General features: G+C 36.7%; 1 protein-coding gene across 7 annotated transcripts in view; it reads left to right on the top strand.

The window, feature by feature from the left end:
* The window catches only part of MITF (melanocyte inducing transcription factor), a gene marked incomplete at both ends in the record, with an annotated part of 210,293 nt that overhangs the window by 120,288 nt on the left and 68,553 nt on the right, over positions 1-21,452 (top strand). For all 7 annotated transcript variants that reach the window (XM_084246942.1, XM_084246946.1, XM_084246941.1 and 4 more), the window contains one exon: positions 7,101-7,350. In XM_084246942.1, coding sequence (XP_084103068.1) covers positions 7,101-7,350 — 250 coding nt within the window. The remainder of the gene's footprint in view (positions 1-7,100; positions 7,351-21,452) is intronic.

Genomic DNA, 21,452 nt, shown 5'->3' with positions numbered 1-21,452 from the left:
ATTTAAATTTGATTTATAAATTATATGTATGTGTCAGTGTACTAGTTACATTATATATCAGGTACCAAAATAGAAAATAAAAATGTAATGAGATAAAATACATATAAATATTTATTCTTTTCTTCCTATGCTCCAGGATATTACATTTGTACCCTCTTTTGAATAATATTGATAAATTGGGAGTCTTGTTAAAATTCTTTTTGATTTATATCTAATCAGTTATTGAGATTTGTTTTGCTGGTACCTAGTAAAGAACCATCTTAAAACATATTGAACCTGAATAGTTACAGAGAGTCTCTAATTTTTAACACCCAATTGGATTCTGAGTGCTGAAAAACAAAGATTCCTTTTTACTTTTTGCAGTATTTTCCTCCTTTTGTGAAAGGTGAAGAACTCCAAACAAGAGGGGTGCTGTCCACTTGAGACACCAGGCTATCCCTCATGTCTAGTAGAACCTGGCCTTTGGAAAACATTCAAATATTTGTTGAAGGAAAGAAATATACAAGCCTGTGTACTTTTCTTTGTGTCAGAATCATGTAGTATTTATTAGCTGAGGTGGTAATGTTACCAGAAAAAAAAATGGGATTTGGGCAGATTTTCAGTTTTTTTTTCTTGACCACTGAAACCTGAGGTTGACAATAATAGAAATTTAGAAGATCCCAATTTTTGAATCAAATTGTGAAATTGATTCCTGTCAAACTCATATGAGTTATACCCTCAGCAAGTTTGTACACAAATAACAATTAATTTTCTTATTGGTACTTGCTTCCACCACACATCGTGACAAAGTCATCCTTATATGTACAGAGTGATTACTTTAGAAGGGATGGAGAGATTAAGATAATGGAAGTGCTGATCATTCTGAAATGTTAGATGCCCAGACTGTCATTTAAAAAGATATATCCATTTACCAATTCTTATTGCTGTGATTTGTGCACTTGGAAGTAATTTCAGAGACTTAAGAATTTCTTTTTGCTGATAGAACAGGCTGGTTGGGGGTAATTTCTATAGATTTATCCTATTGGGTCCATTTATGTATGGTAAAGTCACAGTGTTGTAGTCATAAAGATCCACTGGCAGTTTCTAGACAGATGTTTTTGTTTGCTTGCTTTTCTAGCTCCTTTGGCAGGAGTGAGTAGTTCCTCCCATTCCATTCCATTCCATTCAGCATGTTCAGCTCAGCAGCAGAAGGACTCTTTAGAGCTCTTGTCAGGCACACTGGAGCAGGTAATGGAATGTTAGTTTCCTCAGACATGGAAAAACATCTTCTGGTCTAAGAATCAGAGATGTGGGTTCATGCTCCACTTGTTCTACTAAACATATGGGTGTTTTACTATTCATTTATAAATATGTCGAGGCATGAGAATCAGCAGCAGAGATTTATAGATGTATTGATTCCTGGACCTTACCTAAACTAAATTTTCAGGGATGGAGATTAGGTATTTTGATTTTAGACAGAATCCTCAGCTGTTTTGTGATAGGCAACATTTTGCACTTGGAAACCCCTATAGCTTAAAATATCCATGACTTGACTTTCTCATCTGTATGTGTCTTTTTTTTTATTAAAAAGATTTATTTATTTATGTATACACGAGCTGGGTACAGTTGAGAGGCATGGGGGTGAGAGATTCACCAGAGACAGAGTGGGGAGTAGAACAGGAAGATCTACTGAAATACACTGCTGAGGGGAGCAGCAGGTGAGACAGGAGAGGTATACCTCACCATGTGGGTGGCTCCTTGGCTGGCCGGGGATGGAACTCATGCTGCAGAGGCTGCGAATTGCTTCATAGTGTGGTGCTTAACCCCCTTTCCACCAGGTAGGCCCTGTACGTGTGTTTAATATAATTGTGCTTTTTTGTGTATCCACTGTGTATAGGAACAATAGCCATTGTGCTTTCCTGAACATAATTACAAATGGACCCGTGTAGGTAAATACTAGGCTTTAAGGTCTATCAACTGAATGACTACAATGACATTTATTTTTCTCCTGGAGAAAAATGCTAGCGTATTTACTTTATGTCTTATGAGAGAATTGCAGGATAAATTACCTCTCTCTCCACCCATGCAATACTTTTTCATATTTTCTGAATTAAATCTGATTGCCTAAATCTTAAAAGACAGATCTGCTATGATCCAAAGTTGCATATAGGATTTTACAAAATTGCTTCTTTGCATAAAAAGGGGCAGCATCTTCATGTCTTAACATTATTGTTTTTATTACTAATTTTTTAATTATCTTCCAGTTTATTGGACTATATTCCAGGATGTTCCAGGTTTTACAACAATTACCAGATTGCAACTATTACAACTATTATAAAATCTAATCCTCATCACTATGCTGAGAGGCAGAAGTATTAAATACTCAAAGAGATTGACTGACTTGGCCATGGCCACAGATTTGTAAATGACAGAGCTGGACTCTGAGGAATTGAAGAGCTGAGATTCAGGAAAAAGGTTAATAGCTCCTTCAACTAGAGACCAAGTTTCAGCTTCCTTGGATGATGGGGATATGGAGATCAAAGACTGATTTATAATGTATTGTTGTCACTGTCCAAGGTGAGAAGTGGTCAAATATTGTTTGGATGGCAGGGTATTGGACTTAATGGAACTTCTCATTTATTTAAGTGATTGATGGGGGCAATAAGCTATTAGAATTTAGGAATATGCCAGATAATTCCAAGCACAATGTCCATATGCCTACACCATCACGAAGCATGGGAAGACTGTGAGGGTAAAAAATGTAAATTCAGCCATTCAGGTAGGTGCTCAAGTTACATTTAATGGTTATGAATAATTTGTATTCCACCACTGTGCTGAACACTTTAGATTAAAAAATATTTTAGAGATTTATTTATTTATGTATATAAGAGCTGGGGTATAGGTCAGAGGTGTGGGAGAGTGAGAGATTCATCAGAGACAGAGTGTGGAACAGAACAAGTAGATTGACTGAAATACTGAGCGAGACAGGAGAGGTCTGCTGCACCATGTGGATCAGCTCCATGCCCCGGGGATCGAACTCATGCTGCAGTGGCTGGTGATAGCTTCATAGTGCTGAGACTTGCAACACCTCCTTTGCACCACCAGGGAGGCCCCCTGTGCTGAGCACTTTAGCTTAGCTAACATTACCTCACTCAATTGCCACAGTACCCATGGGATCTATGTTTGGGGGAGGCTCGCAGAGCTTGAATGGCTCATTAAAAATCACTGCTCTGCAGTGACTGAGCTCGAACCTGAATCCTACTGATGCCTCCTTCTTGAGTCACTGTGAACCATTCCCATTTCTCAGGGGCATTGTGTTTCTGGTCTGAATGATTTGGACAAGTGGCACTAAAGTCATTTTCTTCTCCTTCAGTTGGCTTTCAAAGGCTATTTCCTACCGTGAGATGTGCACCTTCAAACATGGAACCAGCTCAGTCAGATAATCTTGATAATTGACTTAATTTTAATTAAGGCTTCTCAGAAGAATTATGACTTTAACCATGACTTTAAACCCTGTGATTAGAAAACAGGTATTCTCAATACCTGGCATAGAGGGAACAGCCAAGAACTATTTGTGGAGTAAATGACCTTTATATAATGTGATTAAAGGGAATCAGACTCATGGATCTGGGATTATTTAATACAGATTGAGCTTCATGGGTCCTGGATGAGTTCAGTTGGATTTTATAATTAAGTACATTTGGATAACTCTCCTTGGTTGTCATTAGTGTCTTCAGTACCAGGTCCTTATTTTAAAAATAAGCTTTGTAGCTGCCTATACTATTGCCATATATACCTTATTTCTGAGTTTAAAGCACTATGGTCATTTGTTCTAACATTTTGAAAGTGTCGATAGCTTCATTTTTGTCTATAAGGTGATAATTACAGATTCAATTATTTTTAAGAGGAAGGGATGTCTAAAAGATGGAGAATAAAGCTGAGAATCTGGAGACATCTTTAGCAACATGGAAATATCCCACAGGGAGTATGTGCAGTGAAGTGACTCCTTTCTTCACATGCTTTTTTTTTTTGCAATGATTTATTAAAATAATGTCAATTAGCTGAATTTGGCTAGATTATCTTAGTGGGGCTTCAATTTATTTATACAGTCTACATATAGATATGTGGTTTTTAATGACAGGATATTTCAGTAAGTATTTTAAATGATATTGTTGTTGACCTTAAAGTCCAAAGCCATAGTGTGGTTGATAACTAGTAATTTTAATTTAAGATGTTTCAAGAATGCTTTACTGTTAATTGAAAGGATTTTTTCCCCCAGTATCACAGCCATTGGCTTGTCTTGAGCAGCTAATTAGTGCGATTATTCCACAGCTGCCTTTGCCACAGCACAAAGGTTTGTCCTGTTTTTTATCAGAAGGATCAGTCTCTCTGAGAACGTTTTAACCTGACAGGCTTTCAATATTAAAAGTGCTCATTTATTTATTTAGTCATTTATTTATTTTTAAATAGCTCCCATACCCCATTCTTTTTTTGTTTAGAAAAGAACAGTTGAGCTTTGAACACATACTCAAAGTATAGAAAAATATATTTTCTTCTGATGGTTTTATAGCAGAACCTTACCCAGTGAATTGATTATTTTGAGTCATGACTAGGTATTTTTATTGTGTGGATGAGCTAGGATATTAAAGTCACAAGCAGAGTATTAACATTTTTCACTCTGTGTGCTTCTGTAGGAAACAATAAAGGAAAGAGGGTTTAAGTCTTCTGGGATCCTGAACACTTCCCAGAAAACCACTGTGCTGGATACTGTTACTGCTTTCCCACTATTGTCAGAATACTTCTAGCCAAACAGTGACTTTGACTCCTCAACTTGTGTCATCATTTCCTAAATTAGTTCACTGGATTTAATGGAATTTAAACTTGTGGCATATATTCTGTCATTGAAAAAAATATTATGGCCTAAGTGGGAAACAGCTAAAGAAAGAAATTTATCTGTAATTCTACTCTCACTCTGATAATGTGTGTGCATTTTATACATATTTACTTATTTTAAATTAGAATATAAGTACGCTTTGATTTCTGCTTTTGAATTTACTCTTACATGCACTTCTCATTTTGCATTTTTAGTTGTGCAATTAAAAAATTAGTAATTTATTATCAAATTCATGTGCCATAATTTACTTTTTTTGATCCTATTTGATGCTTAAATCTTTTCAATAACTTATCCCTCCCTTTATCCCCAGTTTCACTGAAATATATTCACCATGCTGTACATTAAATCCACAGTACTTACTCATGTTGTAACTAAAACATTTGACCAACATCTTCCCTCTTAATTAATTTAAGCATTCTCTTATTGGGGTCAAAGTTAGATGGTTCAGAATATTTTGTACTTAGTAAATAACTTTGTAATGTCAGGTTTTCCACATTTTGAGAAATTTTCTTAGAATCATTGTCCATCAATGACTGTGAACAATTTTACAAGTTTTTAATGATACTGTTGTTCAAAGATCTAAGACTATGTTCTGGCAATGACTCTGAGTAACCTTATCATTTCACATTCTTGTATTGAGCATTATTTTAATTGGATTGTACTTTTCTAAATTATATTGTTTAGTTTTTTATAAATAATAGTAAATATATTTCTATACCATTTTTAATGGCAGCACATTGTGTGAACCTGAATCAATTTCCTATAGTGAATTATAAATAAACTGCTTACATAATTTCAGTTATCTGGTTTCCTAGACTTGTGTGAGGGTAAAACACAAGTGTTTCTTCATCAGCTAGCACATTTTGTAACCTATAGAGCTTGAAGTTTGCCATTTTTAAGGAGTCGATGTAGATGAGCACTAATTTAAAGTCTAATTTGTCTTTTGTTGGAAGTTAAAAAAATAATGGGATTCACACTCAAGGAAGGAAACTAAAGGTATATCTACCTGCTTTGAAGAATGACTTACTCAAGAGTGAATATTTTATCAAATATCACTTTTTTTTCTGTTTACAGAGGCACAGTTTTTGTACTGTTTGTTGCAAGCAGAGATCTTTTAGAAAATTATACTGCTGGAAGAAAGAAATACTGTATTTTCTAGCAAATAATAATTACAGCAGTCAGCATTTATTGAGGCAGTACCACTTAACACTCATTATACTGGGGAAGTTATGTTTATTATTTTGTTCATTATTTTATTATTATTCACAAAATCTCGAAGAACTCAGGTTTTAAAATCCAAATGATGCAATAGACATTTAAAAGGCTTCTTCCACTTTGAAAAATGGGTGGAAAGTATTGGTATCCCTTCTTTCCAAATAAGATAACTAAGGTTTAAAGTTTAATATGGAATGTTGGATAGCTGGCAAGATAAACATTTGAAAACCATAGGTAGGAAAATTAGAAAGTGTTTTCTTCTTATGACTAGTGTTTAAGCATTTTAAATGATTTTGGGCAGAGTAAGTACCAAAGCCATTAGAAGGAGGATTCATGGGGAACTCACAGAGCTCATGTAGGAGAGGTCATGCCAAGATGAATCAGAAGAAAAGACAGTATAAAGACAACCAGGCAGAGAAGAATTGGGTTGTCAAACTAGCTTGTCTTCTGCCCCCACTCCCAAAGACTAAGGTCGAGTTCAGTGTTAACATTCTGATACAGATGTTTCTTTCATTAACGATTTTTACTTTTGGATCTTAGAAAAATGTCCCCACACAAAGTTCACCTTTTCTTTAAGCTTTTCCATTTCAGTCGACATTTTAGGCATTTTTAAGATATTCAGATAACATGTAGATATAGGGAATAGGTATTTGGTTAGTAAATCGAACAATTTATTTTTCAAAGTGGAATTTGGGTGCCATTTAAGATGCATTGCTTCTTGGCAGTTCATATGACAGCCCTATATTTGGTGCTGAGCGGTATGTGGAATGTCAAAAAAAATAAACTACATGATAAAAATGCCTAGATACAATCTAGCTGACTTAATTTTATCAACTACTAATGACTTAAATCCTGTCACCTCTTGATTTTCGATTACATGGAGTACTATTCTGTGACTCGATTATATTTGCACAGACTCAATTCATAGTTTAGTGCACTTTAGGATATCCCAAAATGCAAATGAAGGGTCTCGTTAGGAAACTAAATGTGCATGTTTTCGATTTTCCCACAGCAATTCCGAGGAGCATCCTGGGGCCTCCAAGCCTCCGATAAGCTCCTCCAGTATGACATCACGCATCTTGCTACGCCAGCAACTCATGCGTGAGCAGATGCAGGAGCAGGAGCGCAGGGAGCAGCAGCAGAAGCTGCAGGCGGCCCAGTTCATGCAACAGAGAGTACCCGTGAGTCAGACACCAGCTATAAACGTCAGTGTGCCAACCACCCTTCCCTCTGCCACCCAGGTGCCCATGGAAGTCCTTAAGGTACGTGAGTATCCTCTTATTGGTTGGGCCCAGCCTATTTCCACAACATTTTCCACTTTCTAGGTGTTTTGTCTCCTTGAATGTGTACTTGGTTATATTGACCCATCCGAATCATTTGTAAATACCAATTTCATTGATTCTGGCATGGCTTTATATTTTAAAAAGAAGAATGCAAATGGACTGTCACTGCGCTAGTAGTAACCTTCACTAAGTGGGGAAAAAGTATTGATGTTCCATGAGAAATCGCAAGTAGTAATAATTGGTGTGTATTGCAATAACTTTCCATTTTTCTTTGGAAAAGTTTCAAAATGTATAAATTATGAGAAATGAGGCTTTATAATAACATATTTATTTTTTCCTGAATACATGGTCATTCTTCACTTTCTTTCATATTTTGAAAATCATTTTGGCTATAGACTGTCTCTTAGAAAATCTTGTTAGATATAAAACCGAAAAAGAATTTTCTATGTTTTAATAACCAGATTGCATAATCCTGAAGTAAGCTGTTTCGGGTATCTTTGATTTTTTTGCTAGAGTAGAAACTGTAGGAGCTTGTTAGCATCATTCAATCAGGGACATATAGCTTCCTAATTACTAGAGAAAATTGTAGCAGGTCTAAGAATAGAAGTCCATCTCACACATGTGTCCTCCACATCACATTGGGAGATACTCCTTGATTAAAGGTAAACATTCTAACTCTTAAATATGACTAATGCAAGGAACGGTAAAAGGAAAATAAGGAAAGTTCCTTACTTAACTTTTTTTTTACTTCATTTACCTAATTGATTCATTCTGAAGAGGATCCCAAGTGTTACTGTTCATTAAACAATGTGAACTTTACACGCCAGTGATTCATTATTGGTCTTTGCATTCATTTGTGTTCTCAGGAAAAAAAAAAATCTCCCACTATTTAAAGTTTACTATTAAAGCAAATAGAGGGAATGATGTGTTATAATTGGGAAGTAATAAATGATCCTTACCAGGAAGTAGGCAAGAGATTCTTCAAAAACAAATTTAAAGTCAATTGGTTTTTGTTTCTGAAGACTCTTTTTAACATGTAGTGATGAAATAATGAAACTCTTTCATAGAAAAACCAACTGAAATTCTGGTAGAGCAAAAATGACCCAAATAGTTTAGCAAAAAATTTTACTCTTATGTGATTGAAATCCTGGATAGTGCCATAATTAATGAACATTTTATTCTCCTCCACCCTGGGCAAAGGCAAGCTTTTCTTTCAGGGATAGATTATGCATTAAATCTTTCTGTTCTGTTTGAGCAGACATTGAGATACTTAGTTTTTATAGACTTACGATTTATTTAAGATTTAAGATGTTGTCTGGTGTTAACAAGAATCATAATTGTTTTGACTATAACTTAGTATGAAAGCATATGAATTAAATAATAATAAAATGTGGAGAAAGATCTGTTTTTCACCATAACGGTCTACTTTTTTGTCTGTTTGACACATTAAAAGAGATAAATAACATGGATTTGTGCTACTAGTGGCTTATGCCCAAATTGAAGGTAATAATTATAGTAAAGTATATTAATTGAGATCAATATTCCTATCAAGGAAGTAATATCTGATGGGTGCAAAATTATCCAAATGCAAATGTGTTGAAGAGTCATTTCCGTATTATATTAAAAATGTACATCACTTCTAAATGTTTTTTATTTTGTAATAGACGTATCTATTTTCAAAATGATTAAATTTGGAATCTGTATCGTTTTGTATAATATACCCATTTTTCCTCATGCTGCTATATCCTGGTAACACTGACTTGAGATATGATCCTTAATTTAGATATGCCAGAAAGTTAAAAGTTAAAACACAAAGGAATTGTTACAGCTGGGAGACTAATTAAAAATAAGTGATTGATAAATTTATATGTTATGCTTAATATAGCTTTACCTTTGTTTAACTTGTGCATTTTTATACTTCAGCTATGCAGAGTAGTGAAGTGTGACATAAATTAGAAGAAAGAATTGTTGGCATAGTGTAGATAGGCTTGGTAGTTATTAACAAAGATTTTAGTAACATTGAGTAAAAGATCACCTAAAAATGTGTTATTTTTATATATGATGACATTCTAAGAAATTCATATTTTCAAGAAGAGTATCTTGTAAGTTATTACTTTAGATACTTGAAGAGTTGGTACTTTATGAAAGACAGTTTACATATTTTCTAAAGTTTTATGTATGAAAATACTTATTATGCAACAGTGAGAGAAATATAGTCATTTTTTCTTTTCCCCTTAGAATTTTGAACACATTAATATAATTTCATATAAAAAAAGGTGAATAGCAAAAGTAAATTTAGATCACTTCTCTGTGAATATACATTTTCAAGGAATGAGTAACATCAAATGCACTAATTTGGTACTTAACAATATAGATTAGTGTGGCTTGAGTAAATTCTTTTTTTAATTTTTAAAGATTTACCTTGCTAAAGTAGAACATACCTGCTTTTCAGTAGAGATAGATGTTTATAGTCAAACACAATAGCTGGTGCTAGAGAATCCTGCCCTCCCACTGGTTTGCAGGAACTTGATAGAAGATCGCATACACAAGTGCTCATTACCAACATTTTGCTATCACTGAGTTGGATGATTTTGAAAAGCTAAATTAGTGTTTTCGGGTTTAAGTCTGCTCTTTGGCAGAGTTACACTTCAAATATGAAGCTTTATAAAGCATGCTTAAAAATTGTCGACAGCATCTGGTAAACTTAGGATTAGTCTTTGGAATTTGTATTAGAGGTTGGAAATTTGCATTACTGATTCCTCAAATGATCATTGTTCAGTCTGGAAATTCCTGAAGCTTTGTAGAATTAGCTTTTGGTTTCTATATTGATTTAATTAATTTTATAACCTATTCTTATACCTATTCTTGATTTTTTGGTTGGGTATCATGGAGTAATTAGTCTTTTTTATTATATGTTTAAGTATTAGAGATATCTATTAGGTTTTTTAGAACAACCCTGCTCAATTGGATATTGTAATTTAAAGATACTTCTTTGTCATGCATTAACCATTGTCATGCAACATTGTTTCACAGTAGTGAGCACTGCATGTATTGTGAAGTATCCAAAAAAAAAAAAAAATTGGTTATTAAGGACCATGATTGGAAACCCTTTCTTCCACGGGTCAGTTTTGTTGATAGGTGAGCCATTCAGACCTGAGGTTTAAAATCTGATCTAGTATCTTTCAACCTAAAGCAGGGGAATGAGGGACAGATCTTGAAGAATGGGTAGCTAAAAGCAGAGCCACCTACCATTATCATCTGTGGATTAATCCAGCATATGCTCATAGTGTCTTCTGACTCTGCTCAATTACCGCAATACCTCTGGTTACTCTGATCTTGGGCTCTCAAATTCGTTAGAATTTTTCTCCCTCTTTCCTTCTTTCTCCTGCAACATGGACTCTCACAATTTATATTTTGAAAACATTGGTTTATAGTGCATATATATATATATATATATATACACAAATATATGTATATGTATGTATGTTTGTAGTTTGTGGGGAATCACCAAGGATTTTCTTCTTCCCACCTTTCCTTACTTTTGCCTTAGAAATTAAAGGCAAGGTGTTCTTTCTGGAATTGACTGTACAATGAATTTTTCTATTCTGCCTAAGGGAGATTATGAATTTATTTTTTTAAAGATTTATTTATGCATACAAGAACTGGGGTACAGGCCAGAGGTGTGGGGGGTGAGAGGATTCACCAGAGACAGAGTGGGGAGCAAAACAGAGTTTGACTGAAATACACTGCTGAGGGGAGCAGCGGGCAACACAAGAGAGGTCCGCTGCGCCATGTGGGTATCTCCTGGGCCAGGGATCAAACTTTTGTGCTGCAGGGGCTGCGGACAGCTTCATCAGCTGTGTCCTAACCCTTTGTGCCACCAGGGAGGCCCAGGATTATGAATATAAAGGGAAAAATAGAGTCTGGGGATAACTTTAGGATAGCTAAGTAGTCTGAGAAAATTTACTTTTTAATCTTTCCCTGTTTTCCCAAATCATCTCTGATAATCTAAGAAGTAGGGCAGATTGCTCCAGAAATAGAAATGGTACTTACTATTCTGTAAGTTCAGAAACACATTTTGTCAGGCCTCACTATATTGTAAACTGAATTTCCTTTGGCATTTATTTGCTGGTTTTGTCATAAATATGACTTCCTATTTTTATAGTGATTCTAACAAATCATGATGGAAGTCTTGCTTCTTTGTTACCCTGTTCTACAACTGAAATTGCCTTTGGGATATCACTAGTGGGGGGACAGGTGAATGACTGAATTGCTGCCTTTTCTCTGTAAATTACAAAATCTACCTGGTGTAGAATTTTCAAAGTGTGGATCCTTGAAGAATACTACAGAAACATGAAAAAGCCCAAGGGAGTTACAGGTGGGTATGAATTAGCATTAGGGATCACTCCCTTACCCCATTATGTATTTAGATTTTGTTCCTGACTAATTTAGCCAGGAATTCAGAACCTTATTAGCATCAAATGGCTACAAGCAGCAGGAACAGATGTGGCATGTTTCAGATTGCCTTACCTTTGGGCTCTGTCCCCATGAAAAAGGATACCTGAGAATCCTAACAGTTTCGTCCCTGGACCAACATATTTAATTCATATTCATCCATAGGCCATCAAAGAGTTTTGTCCCCAATCAGTGTCACTTACACAAACATTCTGTGAGCCTGAATTTCAGAAATTTTTATGAACTTCATTGTTCTTCATTTTGTAATCAAGCTAGGTATCTGCAAGTTTGCTTCTTCTTAAAGGAGGACTTAGGGACTCATTTTCCACTTTTCACAAACAGCTGTTGAACCTCGTTTTCTTACAGCATTTTGAATCTCCTGTTTGTATCACTTTGAGGTACCTCTGTCATACAATAATTTTCTTTCTTACAGCTTACTTTTACTGATTTTTCAAAATTATAGATACTTGTTAACTTGGAACATATAATCAGTGTGGAAAAAGGGAGCCAACACACTCCCTCAGTCCCTCCCTCCACCTCTGGCCCTCCCTTGAGCTCCGTGGAGGGAGCTGTTGTTACAGTTTAGGGTACAGCTTTCCTGACTCATCTCAAGCCTTTTGTGAAGAAATATATCTGGCAGGTGGAAGTAAACCCTGTATTTCTCTTTGTTTGCCTTTGCAAGTGGAGCAAAAGAAATTGAATTTCTTCTCTTTCTGGGTCACTTCTACTTTTGAGACCATTGCTTCAAAGTCTGTTCTTCCTTAGGCGGAACGGGAATATCATGTTTTGTGTTTTGAAAGCAGTTAGATCGTATAGGTGTTATAAGTGTGTGCCAGCTTGCAAAGGCTCTGACTGGCACCCCATTTGCTCCTCACGTTGCTTCACAAAGCCCCGTGGGTAAGGACTTAGTCCTCCAAGGCTAATACAAGGAGGCGCTTTGTAGCATGGTCTCACTTTGGAAAAATCAAACTTAACATCTACCACTGGGGCAAGAATCTCAGTAAATTCTTATTGATTAAGTGTACAGGTTTTCTGCCGGTAATGTAGGGACTGATTTTAGAAATGAAATGCTGGCTGAATAAAGTCATCATTGCTTAAGTTTTTAGGCCTGACCCCCTCAAAAGGGCCAATTCATGGGGAACAACTATGTAAAACAAAATATTCCACCATGACACAGTTATGAGCCGGGTCCATTTTTTTAACTCATTGCAGCAACAGCTCTACTCACACTTTCATCTGGCAATATTGGCACAAAATGGAAATTATTTTTTCCCTTGTGACCAGCATAATGTTTTCATGTGACCAAGGGGTACAATAGGAACTGGGTGGTTTTATTTCCTCAGATTGTGTGTAGGGCCAGCTGTGCTCACCAACACCTGAACCCAAAATGATGACTTGAGAGGAATGCCTTCTCTTTGAGTTCAAAGAACTTTATCCTCTTCTCAGTGGGCTACTTTGCAATCACTAAAATCATCTCCTGGGTTTCTGTGAGAGGGGCTCCTGCTCAGTTCCTTCTCTTTTTCTTCTATTAAAAGAAGCAGAAAAGAGAGGTACAGTCTCCTTTCATTTACACACTTCTAATGCCATATGACAGGAAGTCAGAGTAGCATCTGATGGAGATTTTTAGGGTCTGGGGCCTAGAAATGAGGGCTGAAAACTGAAAGGTAGACTTTTCTTAAAAATCTGACTCTGAATGCTAATTTCTTTTTAATGTGATGATGCCTTTAGAACATGCATCCTTAATAGGGGTGTTACTGTCCGCCCACCCCCAAGAGGGCAAGAATTGGTTCTTGGAGGCCAAGAAAGTCTTAGATGTTACAGTAAACAGGTATAAATATATATATATATATAAACAGGTATACAGTATGTGTACCTGTTAAAATTTAATGGGAATGGCCATCTGGGAGAGGCAATTAGAGAGAAAAAATGTCTTAAAAGCCTCCTTAGGGGGATGATGATGAAAAAAAGGTTGAGAAACATTCCTGTTGAGTACTCGGCATCTTTCCCAACCTGCTCTATTTGTGTTGTGTTTGAAGAACACTTACCCAGGCTCTTCAATATGAGCCTCCTGCATTCCAGCTAGTCTGTATCTCCCCAGGAAATCTACTAGAGTAGCAGTCATAGTTAGTGTATGCCAGCATTGGGCAGTTAATATTAGCATCCCCATTTCATAGAAGTAGGAACTGAGGCAAAATAGTTAAGTATCTCACCCAAACTCACCAAAGCAAGTGATGCAGTCAAGATTTGAGCCCACTCCACTGGACTCCATGGTCCATGTTCCTTAACCACTGGTGGTGGTATCTCTGTAAAGTCAATGATCTGAGAAATTTTAGGAGGGAGAGGTAGTAATGATCATTTTCTCAACTGACATAGTAGCCTGGACCCTGGGGCAAATATTTGGAGATTAAGCTTTAAACTATTATAGGCATTTTGAAGATACCTGTACTATCGAAGCAACTTGGAAGAGGAATGGCACTGACTGAATAGGGTGGTGGGATGAACACTTCATATTCTCTGTCTCATTTATCCCTCTAGAAAGTCTATAGGGTAGGAAAGATAAGCACCGTCTTCCAGATAGGGAAACTGAAGCATAGAGAGATAGTCACTGGCTCTTGGACACATGTTTAGGCTCCACACCCTACTTGACTACTTACAACCACGTTCCCTGATGACCCCTGTGTTTTCTGTAGAGCTCAGGAACAAACCCTAAGCATTTCTAAGGAACTCGTGGAGACCAAATATGTTAGAACATAGTAGTGGACAATCAAAGAGAAACTACTGATAAGTCTCTCAAGCTTAACAGATTGATCTTAAGCATTGAGAATTAGTAAGGGGTCATCCATATTGAATAATTAAAGTGTCTCCATGAGTTTCCACAGTGTGCTAGATGAAAGAACTGGATATGTTCTTACCATACAAAAAGATCACCTGGGCTCATTGCCCATATATGGTAATTTATGGTTTAGCTGTAGTCATTATTATTGGCCATAAATGCTACAGTGAAAATTTCTATAACAACATTCAAGATTATAACTCAAGGCCATTTATAATGTAAAGATCCTGTTGACCCAGGCTCTCATAATTCATATGCTTTGTGGTTCTATATACCTCAATAGGATAGTTCTATTGTCTTAATTTTTTTGTAATACTGAATTTGATAGACTCACAATATCCACTTTGAAGTTTCATTAGTATGCGTTTTCTCCTGAAATTATGGTTGCATTTATAGTTTTTCTTTCCTTGACCTCTGCAGTATTGTAACTTTTACTATATTTTAACAGTTAAAACTGTAGCCTCAGTTCCGGTTGTTTTTCTGTTTGCTTTTAGGTGAATAACATCAGCTGTGATAAATCTTATTTCTTTATGAAAGGGTCACAACTTCACAACTGTTATCTACTCAATCCCTACAATTAAAGAAAGAACTTATATTTGAAAGACCACTGATGCAATAGCTTATATAGGTATGCACTTAGACAGTAGAGCTTGTGGATATGTGTGAGCAAATCTAATTTTAACATTGCCTTACTAAAATAAGTAGGTGGAGTCTGTGTTTAAAATATTTACATTAGTACAATGACTTTGCACAAAGTTATAGCAGTAGACAGTGCTAGAATATTGGCTCTTGTCCTGAATATGTCACTTTTTATTGACTTTGAGTATCAATCCAAACTTTTAAGGAAAATTTAGCTTGACAATACACTAGTATTTCAGACTTTGTCCATAAAGTTAGATGATTTTGTATATTAATTTATAAATTTATAAAAATGAGATGAATCAAAATTGGAGCATTGATGAAATAGGAGGCTGTTAAAGTAGAGACTGCTCCGGGGGGTGGGGTGGGAAACAAAACTTGTTTTAATCACTCTTTCAAAAACTAAAGCATGTCTCAGAAAAGGGTCTAGATGAATATACAATAATACTAATGGTTCCTTCCAGTTACCTCTGGAATGGGTTTTGTGACTATAAATGGTGGCAATCAAGGGGTTTATTTATGATTTATCTTTTTTACTAGACAAGCATATACATACATTCTTAATGTAATTACAGTGAGATATCACCAAGCATTTTATTTAACAGCCATAGCAAAGTCCTGTCCACCCACAAGATTCTGAGCAACACACTTCTGTCAGGCAAGGTTACTATACTAGGGCTTTCCCATAGGAAAGATAGCAAGGGATAAGGGCCCTGAAAATTGAAAATGAATAAAAAAGATTTGAAATACCATGGTGCGAATAATTTTTAAAAGTAGTTAAGGCCCACCATTAAGAGCAGAATTCAGATTTTTACTACCTTACCACCAGAAATAGCTTTGTCATAATCTCCCCTGTTGGCCTGAGTTTTGTATAATTAAAATTTAAGGGCTAGAAATTTTGTTGAGACTTAATTAGAAGCGACAAACCAGAGACATTCCTGCTGGTAAGGAAAGGCTTAAGAAATTCTTATTGGCTGAATTACAAATATGTAACATTTTTTCTGAACACTGCATGGTGGTTCAAACTGCCTAAAGGTGACAAGATTAGCTCTATTTTTCTAGTGAAGTAGTAAAAATTAGATTAATAAGTACCAGGCAAAGAAACTTTCCTTTCTTTCTTTTTTTTTGTTTTTTCTCTTTTTTTTTTTGAAAGAAATCTTACTTGAGTACTTCTGGCTGTGGAGATCTGTGCCTTAATTAGCCACATGTTCTTTTTACCTCCTGGGAAATAAGTACGGGATAAAATTGGGGATCAAGACATAGACGCACATTGACTTAGCACACGCCGCTAAGTAATTCATCAAGGAATGTTGGTAATTAGTCCTGCCTCTTTCAACTCTTGGCTTTTTTCATAAAACTGGTTGATTTAAAATAATGCCTGCTGATTTATTACCAACACGTTTCAAGACTGCTACTTGGCTCTTAAACAAAAGGAGTATTGTGCAGTGAGGGAAACGTGCCCTTTTGTTTTTGTGTTTTTACAAATTCTGAAGGGCCATCTATAGTCCCCTATTAACTTTGTTGCATTTTCTTTTACCCCATTCAGCATTTTACTGGGTTGTCTTTTGTCTCTGGGTGAAAAGAAAGGGGGAGCAAATTAGAAAAAAAAATCCAGGCTCTTGGAGGTTTTGGATGTGAGGTGCTTGTCAAAGTGTATTGGCTCAGTGTGGTTTGATGGAATTTAATTTGTATCCCTCATCTGGTAAGACAGGCTATAGTAATGGCCTTTGGTCCTTCTGCATTGTTAAGTGTTTGGTTATGTTTATGATAGCCAGGTTAATCTTGAAAGACTGAAAATGTGAGAAGTTGAGAAGCTTATGACTTCATCCTGTAGTCTTGGTATCAAAACACTGCAGTAAATTATTATGTGGATGCCAAATTTTCACTAATGCCAACTGATGTGCTTCATTAGGGTTTTTAGACATAACCCTGTTGAAAATCTGGTGTTAACCTGGGTGCAGTACTTAACTAGTCATCTTTGGGTATACTTCCTATTCTCTTTGGGCCTCAGTGTCCCCATCTATGAAATGGAATACTGTCTTTCCTGGAGATTATTGTGAGGATTAAATCAGAAAATTCACCTAAGGCAGTGCTGTCCAGTAGAAATAGGATTTGAGCCACTTGTGTAAATTAAAAATTTCTAATTAGTGATATTAAAGGCAAAATCAATTTTAGTAATATATATCATTTAACCCAAGTATGTCCAAAAATGTAAATTACATTTCTACATGTAATCAATAAAAAAATTACAAAATATTTTACATTTTTCCATACTGAGTCTTCACATTAAATCTTCAGGCTGGCTACGCGTTTTGCAACTACAAGCACATCTCAATGCAGACACTAAATTTTCATCAGAATTGTTTGATCTGTGTTTTAAATTTAATAAGATTTCCATTAAAAATGTAGATTTGAAGCAAGGTTATAAGGGTGCTATAGCAGGTCAAAGGAGAGTGCCAAATAAAAAACAGGTCACCGCCCATGGGTTCCTCATCTCGTGCACAATTGCAAGACCGCTGTGGGAACAACAAGATGGGGTTTATTTATAAAACAGGAAACAAAAAGTTCTAAGGCACAGGTGGTGTCCACAGTGTCCAGAAGTCCCAAATGAAAGATCACTCATTCTAGATGGCGCCGTCCCATCAACTAGGGCCTGGAGCTCTTGGGGTACTGGCAAGCAGGGCCAAGATCCAACTCACTGCAGCTGCATGCTCTCACAGGCCAGGCTGCTGAGACGACACCACAGCAGCCCACAGCACAGTCTGATGGTCAGGATGGACAGAACTGGACCCTGGGCCAGAGAGCAAGGGATGCAGCAGCACTGGAAGCCTCCTTCCAGGTGATACACCTTGTCAGCACTGCTCATTAGTGCTGATCCCCAGGTTCCCAGAGGCGGTGTTAGAAACACCAGCATTATGACTCTTTGTGAGTTGTTGGCCCCCACCAACAACAAACACCTCTTTGAGACAACAGTCTTGGGGCCTTTGATGCTCTTTTCAGGTGGTGGCAGTGGCAGGACCAGAGGCACATGCGGGCACCCAGTCACTATAAAATTTTTGGCTTCTCTTCATTGGAAGTTGGCTACTGGATGCTTCTTCTTTATCTTTCTTCTATTTTTCTTTGAAGGCCAAGCACAAAATTAAAGTTTCGAGGTCTGGGTGTCCCAAGCTGGCTCTTGCGCTGCCTTATATCCTCTTTCAGGGTCCTCCACCCTAGTTGATACCTGCGGGTTGGACCATTTTCAATTCTAAGTGACAGACTAGGCTATTTTAGGATCAGTTGGCCCATCTGGCACCAATTAATTAATTAATGAACTGATGAACATGATTTAGCTCACACCTCATTGGTCCATGCTAACATCCAAGCACCAAGTATAAAAAAGCAGGAGCCTGGCTCAACATCAAGGCCTGCCAGCACCAGACCTCCAAGGAGCTGTCTCTCAGCCTTATGCTGTAGAAGGCCTGGGTGCTGCCTAGAACAGGGAACTTCTGCTCTAGACTTGGAGCTCAAACCTTTTTGGCACCCGGGGAAGCGGCTGCCCACAGGCAGCAACTTCTGGGTGCTGCCATTTTTTCAGCAGCATTTTTCATTTTACTGCTGCTTTGCTGCTGGTAGGAAAATGCCGGGCTTGCCCTGTAGTCCATGCTTCATGGCCCCCGTTACAGATTCACATACCCAACTGTCTTAAACATATGTAAAAGATTTCTAATGACTAAATTGAGTATGAATCTTTAAATTTAGATTTAAAGGAAATAAAAATAAAAAATTCATTTCTTCATTTCTGTGCTTATTAACCCCACAAGGCCTTTAACCTCTGTATAAGCACAGATCGAAAGTATTTAGCACAGTGCAGGGTAGATGGGAAGTGCTTAATAAATGATTCTGCTGATAATAAATAATATAATCATTTCTAATCATGAATCACCTAATATAGTAGTTACTATTATCATCTCCATGTTGCTGTCTTCATATATCACCTTTTATACTACCCAGTACCATTGGTTTCCTTCTGCCTTCCTCTCCATCAAAGAAAACAAACAACCCACTTTGTCATGATTTTCTTTCTCACAATCCTTTGGATTCTAGGTTAGATAACATACCTTTTGGTTGGCTGACAGTTCGTTTCAAAAACTGCCCCTCGCAGGAGAACACCGTAAAGAGCCACCATTGGTACCATGGCATTTGGACCCATCTCTACCAACAGCCTTCCATTCAGGCCTGCGTGGGGACAGTGCTAGACTTGGTAGCCACACATCTTACTCATACTCTCAGCCCCATTTCTTTTCCAGCATATACACATCACACTTATATAGCACTTGTCCACTGTGTTAATGATGCTAAAACTTTAGGGATACATAAGCATTTCATTAATGTTTTAGTGCAAAAAAAGACATTGAAGGAAAAAGGAGACTAATTAATCCTTGGTATTTCTTTAAATGTTCATTCAGTAGTAGCTAAATGTACATGTATGGTATTAAAAAGTAGGATTTTTTTCAATTTTATTTTTATATTGCCCATACAATTGCACCCCCCCTTATTTTGACCCCAATCCCTCCTTTCACCCCCCCTCCCCCATAGTGTGTCTCTGGTTCATAGTTGTTTGTTGATTTTGATTTTTTCTTTCTTATAGTTTTTCTTTTTCCTGGTCCCTTATTTAGGTTTTCTAGATTCCTGTTATGAGTGAGACTATCCGGTATTTTTCTTTTTCTTTCTGGCTTATTTTGCTGAGATGATCCCTTCCAGCTCCATCCATGTTGCTGCAAATTGCATGTGTTTATCTTTTTTGATTGCTGAGTAATATTCCATGGTGTATATGTACCACATCTTCTTGAACCAGTCATCTATTTTTGGGCATTTGGGTTGTTTCCAAAGCTTAGCTATTAACATAGGGGTACAGGTGCTCTTTGGAATTAATGTTTCTGTGTCCTTTGGGTAAATACCTAGGAGTGGAATTGCTGGATCATATGGAAGCTCTATCTTTAGTAGGTTGAGGAATCTCCACATAGCTTTCCATAGTGATTGGACCAGTTTGCACTCCCACCTGCAGTGCAGGAGAGTTCCTTTTTCTCCACATTCTTGCCAACATTTGTTGTTGCTAGTTTTTTTAATATGTGCCATTCACACTGGTGTGAGATGGTATCTCATGGTAGTTTTGATTTGCATTTCCCTGATTGCAAGTGATGTTGAACATTCATTCATATACCTGTTGGCCATTTGTATTTCCTCTTTGGAGAAGTTTCTTTTTAGCTCTTCTGCCCATTTTTTGACTGGATCATTTTCTTTGTTTTTGATGAATCTCATCAGCTCTTTGTAGATATTTGTGATCAGTAAAAAAGTAGGATTTTTTTTTAAAGATTTATTTATTTATTTATACAAGCACTGGGTACAGTCAGAGGCACGGGAGGGTGAGCGGATTCACCAGAGACAGAGTGGGGAACAGAACAGGCAGAAGGACCCGAAATACACTGCTGAGGGGAGCAGCGGGCGGCAGGAGAGTTCTTCGCGCCATGTGGGACCTTCGCCTGGTGGCTGGGGATCGAACCCGTGCTGCAGAGGCTGTGAGCAGCTTTGCAACCCAGTGCTCAACCGCTGCGCCACCAGGGAGGCCCAGTAGGATTATTTTTTGATGGGGCTTTAGAAATTATTTTTAGTCACACTGATGTTGCTAAGGCAATTTCTTTTCTCAGTTACCTTGCAGAATTTTTTAATGAATTTTCAGCATAACTGATAATTCAATGAAACAGTTTTCCTCCTTTTCTTATTCATCGGGCATCCAAGTTTTCTGTTTTGATACTAGTTTTTGTCCATTTATTAAATTAGAAATAATATACCTAGAAAAATAATTTATATTATTATAGGTACCTTGTCATTCCCAATGCAAACAGTGTGTTGATGGTACTGAAATTAGTAATCTGTGTTGAAAGATGTAATATAGTTTTCATATAATATTGAGTCTTCAAAGTACTTTCTTGTTCAATTACGTGTAAGAAAATAAAGAAATCAAAAATATTAACTATACCATGACTTTCAGAAAGAAAAATTACTATGCTATCATATTTTTTGACTTCCTTAGTTTGGAGTTATATATTTTCTCAATGTTTGTTACATATTTTATCATCATCTTTAAATAACATAAAGTCTATTAATTTAATAC

The sequence above is a fragment of the Talpa europaea genome (genome assembly GCF_964194135.1).
Source record: "Talpa europaea genome assembly, chromosome: 11".
Lineage (NCBI taxonomy): Eukaryota > Metazoa > Chordata > Mammalia > Eulipotyphla > Talpidae > Talpa > Talpa europaea.
This window is presented reverse-complemented; position numbering and strand designations above follow the sequence as displayed.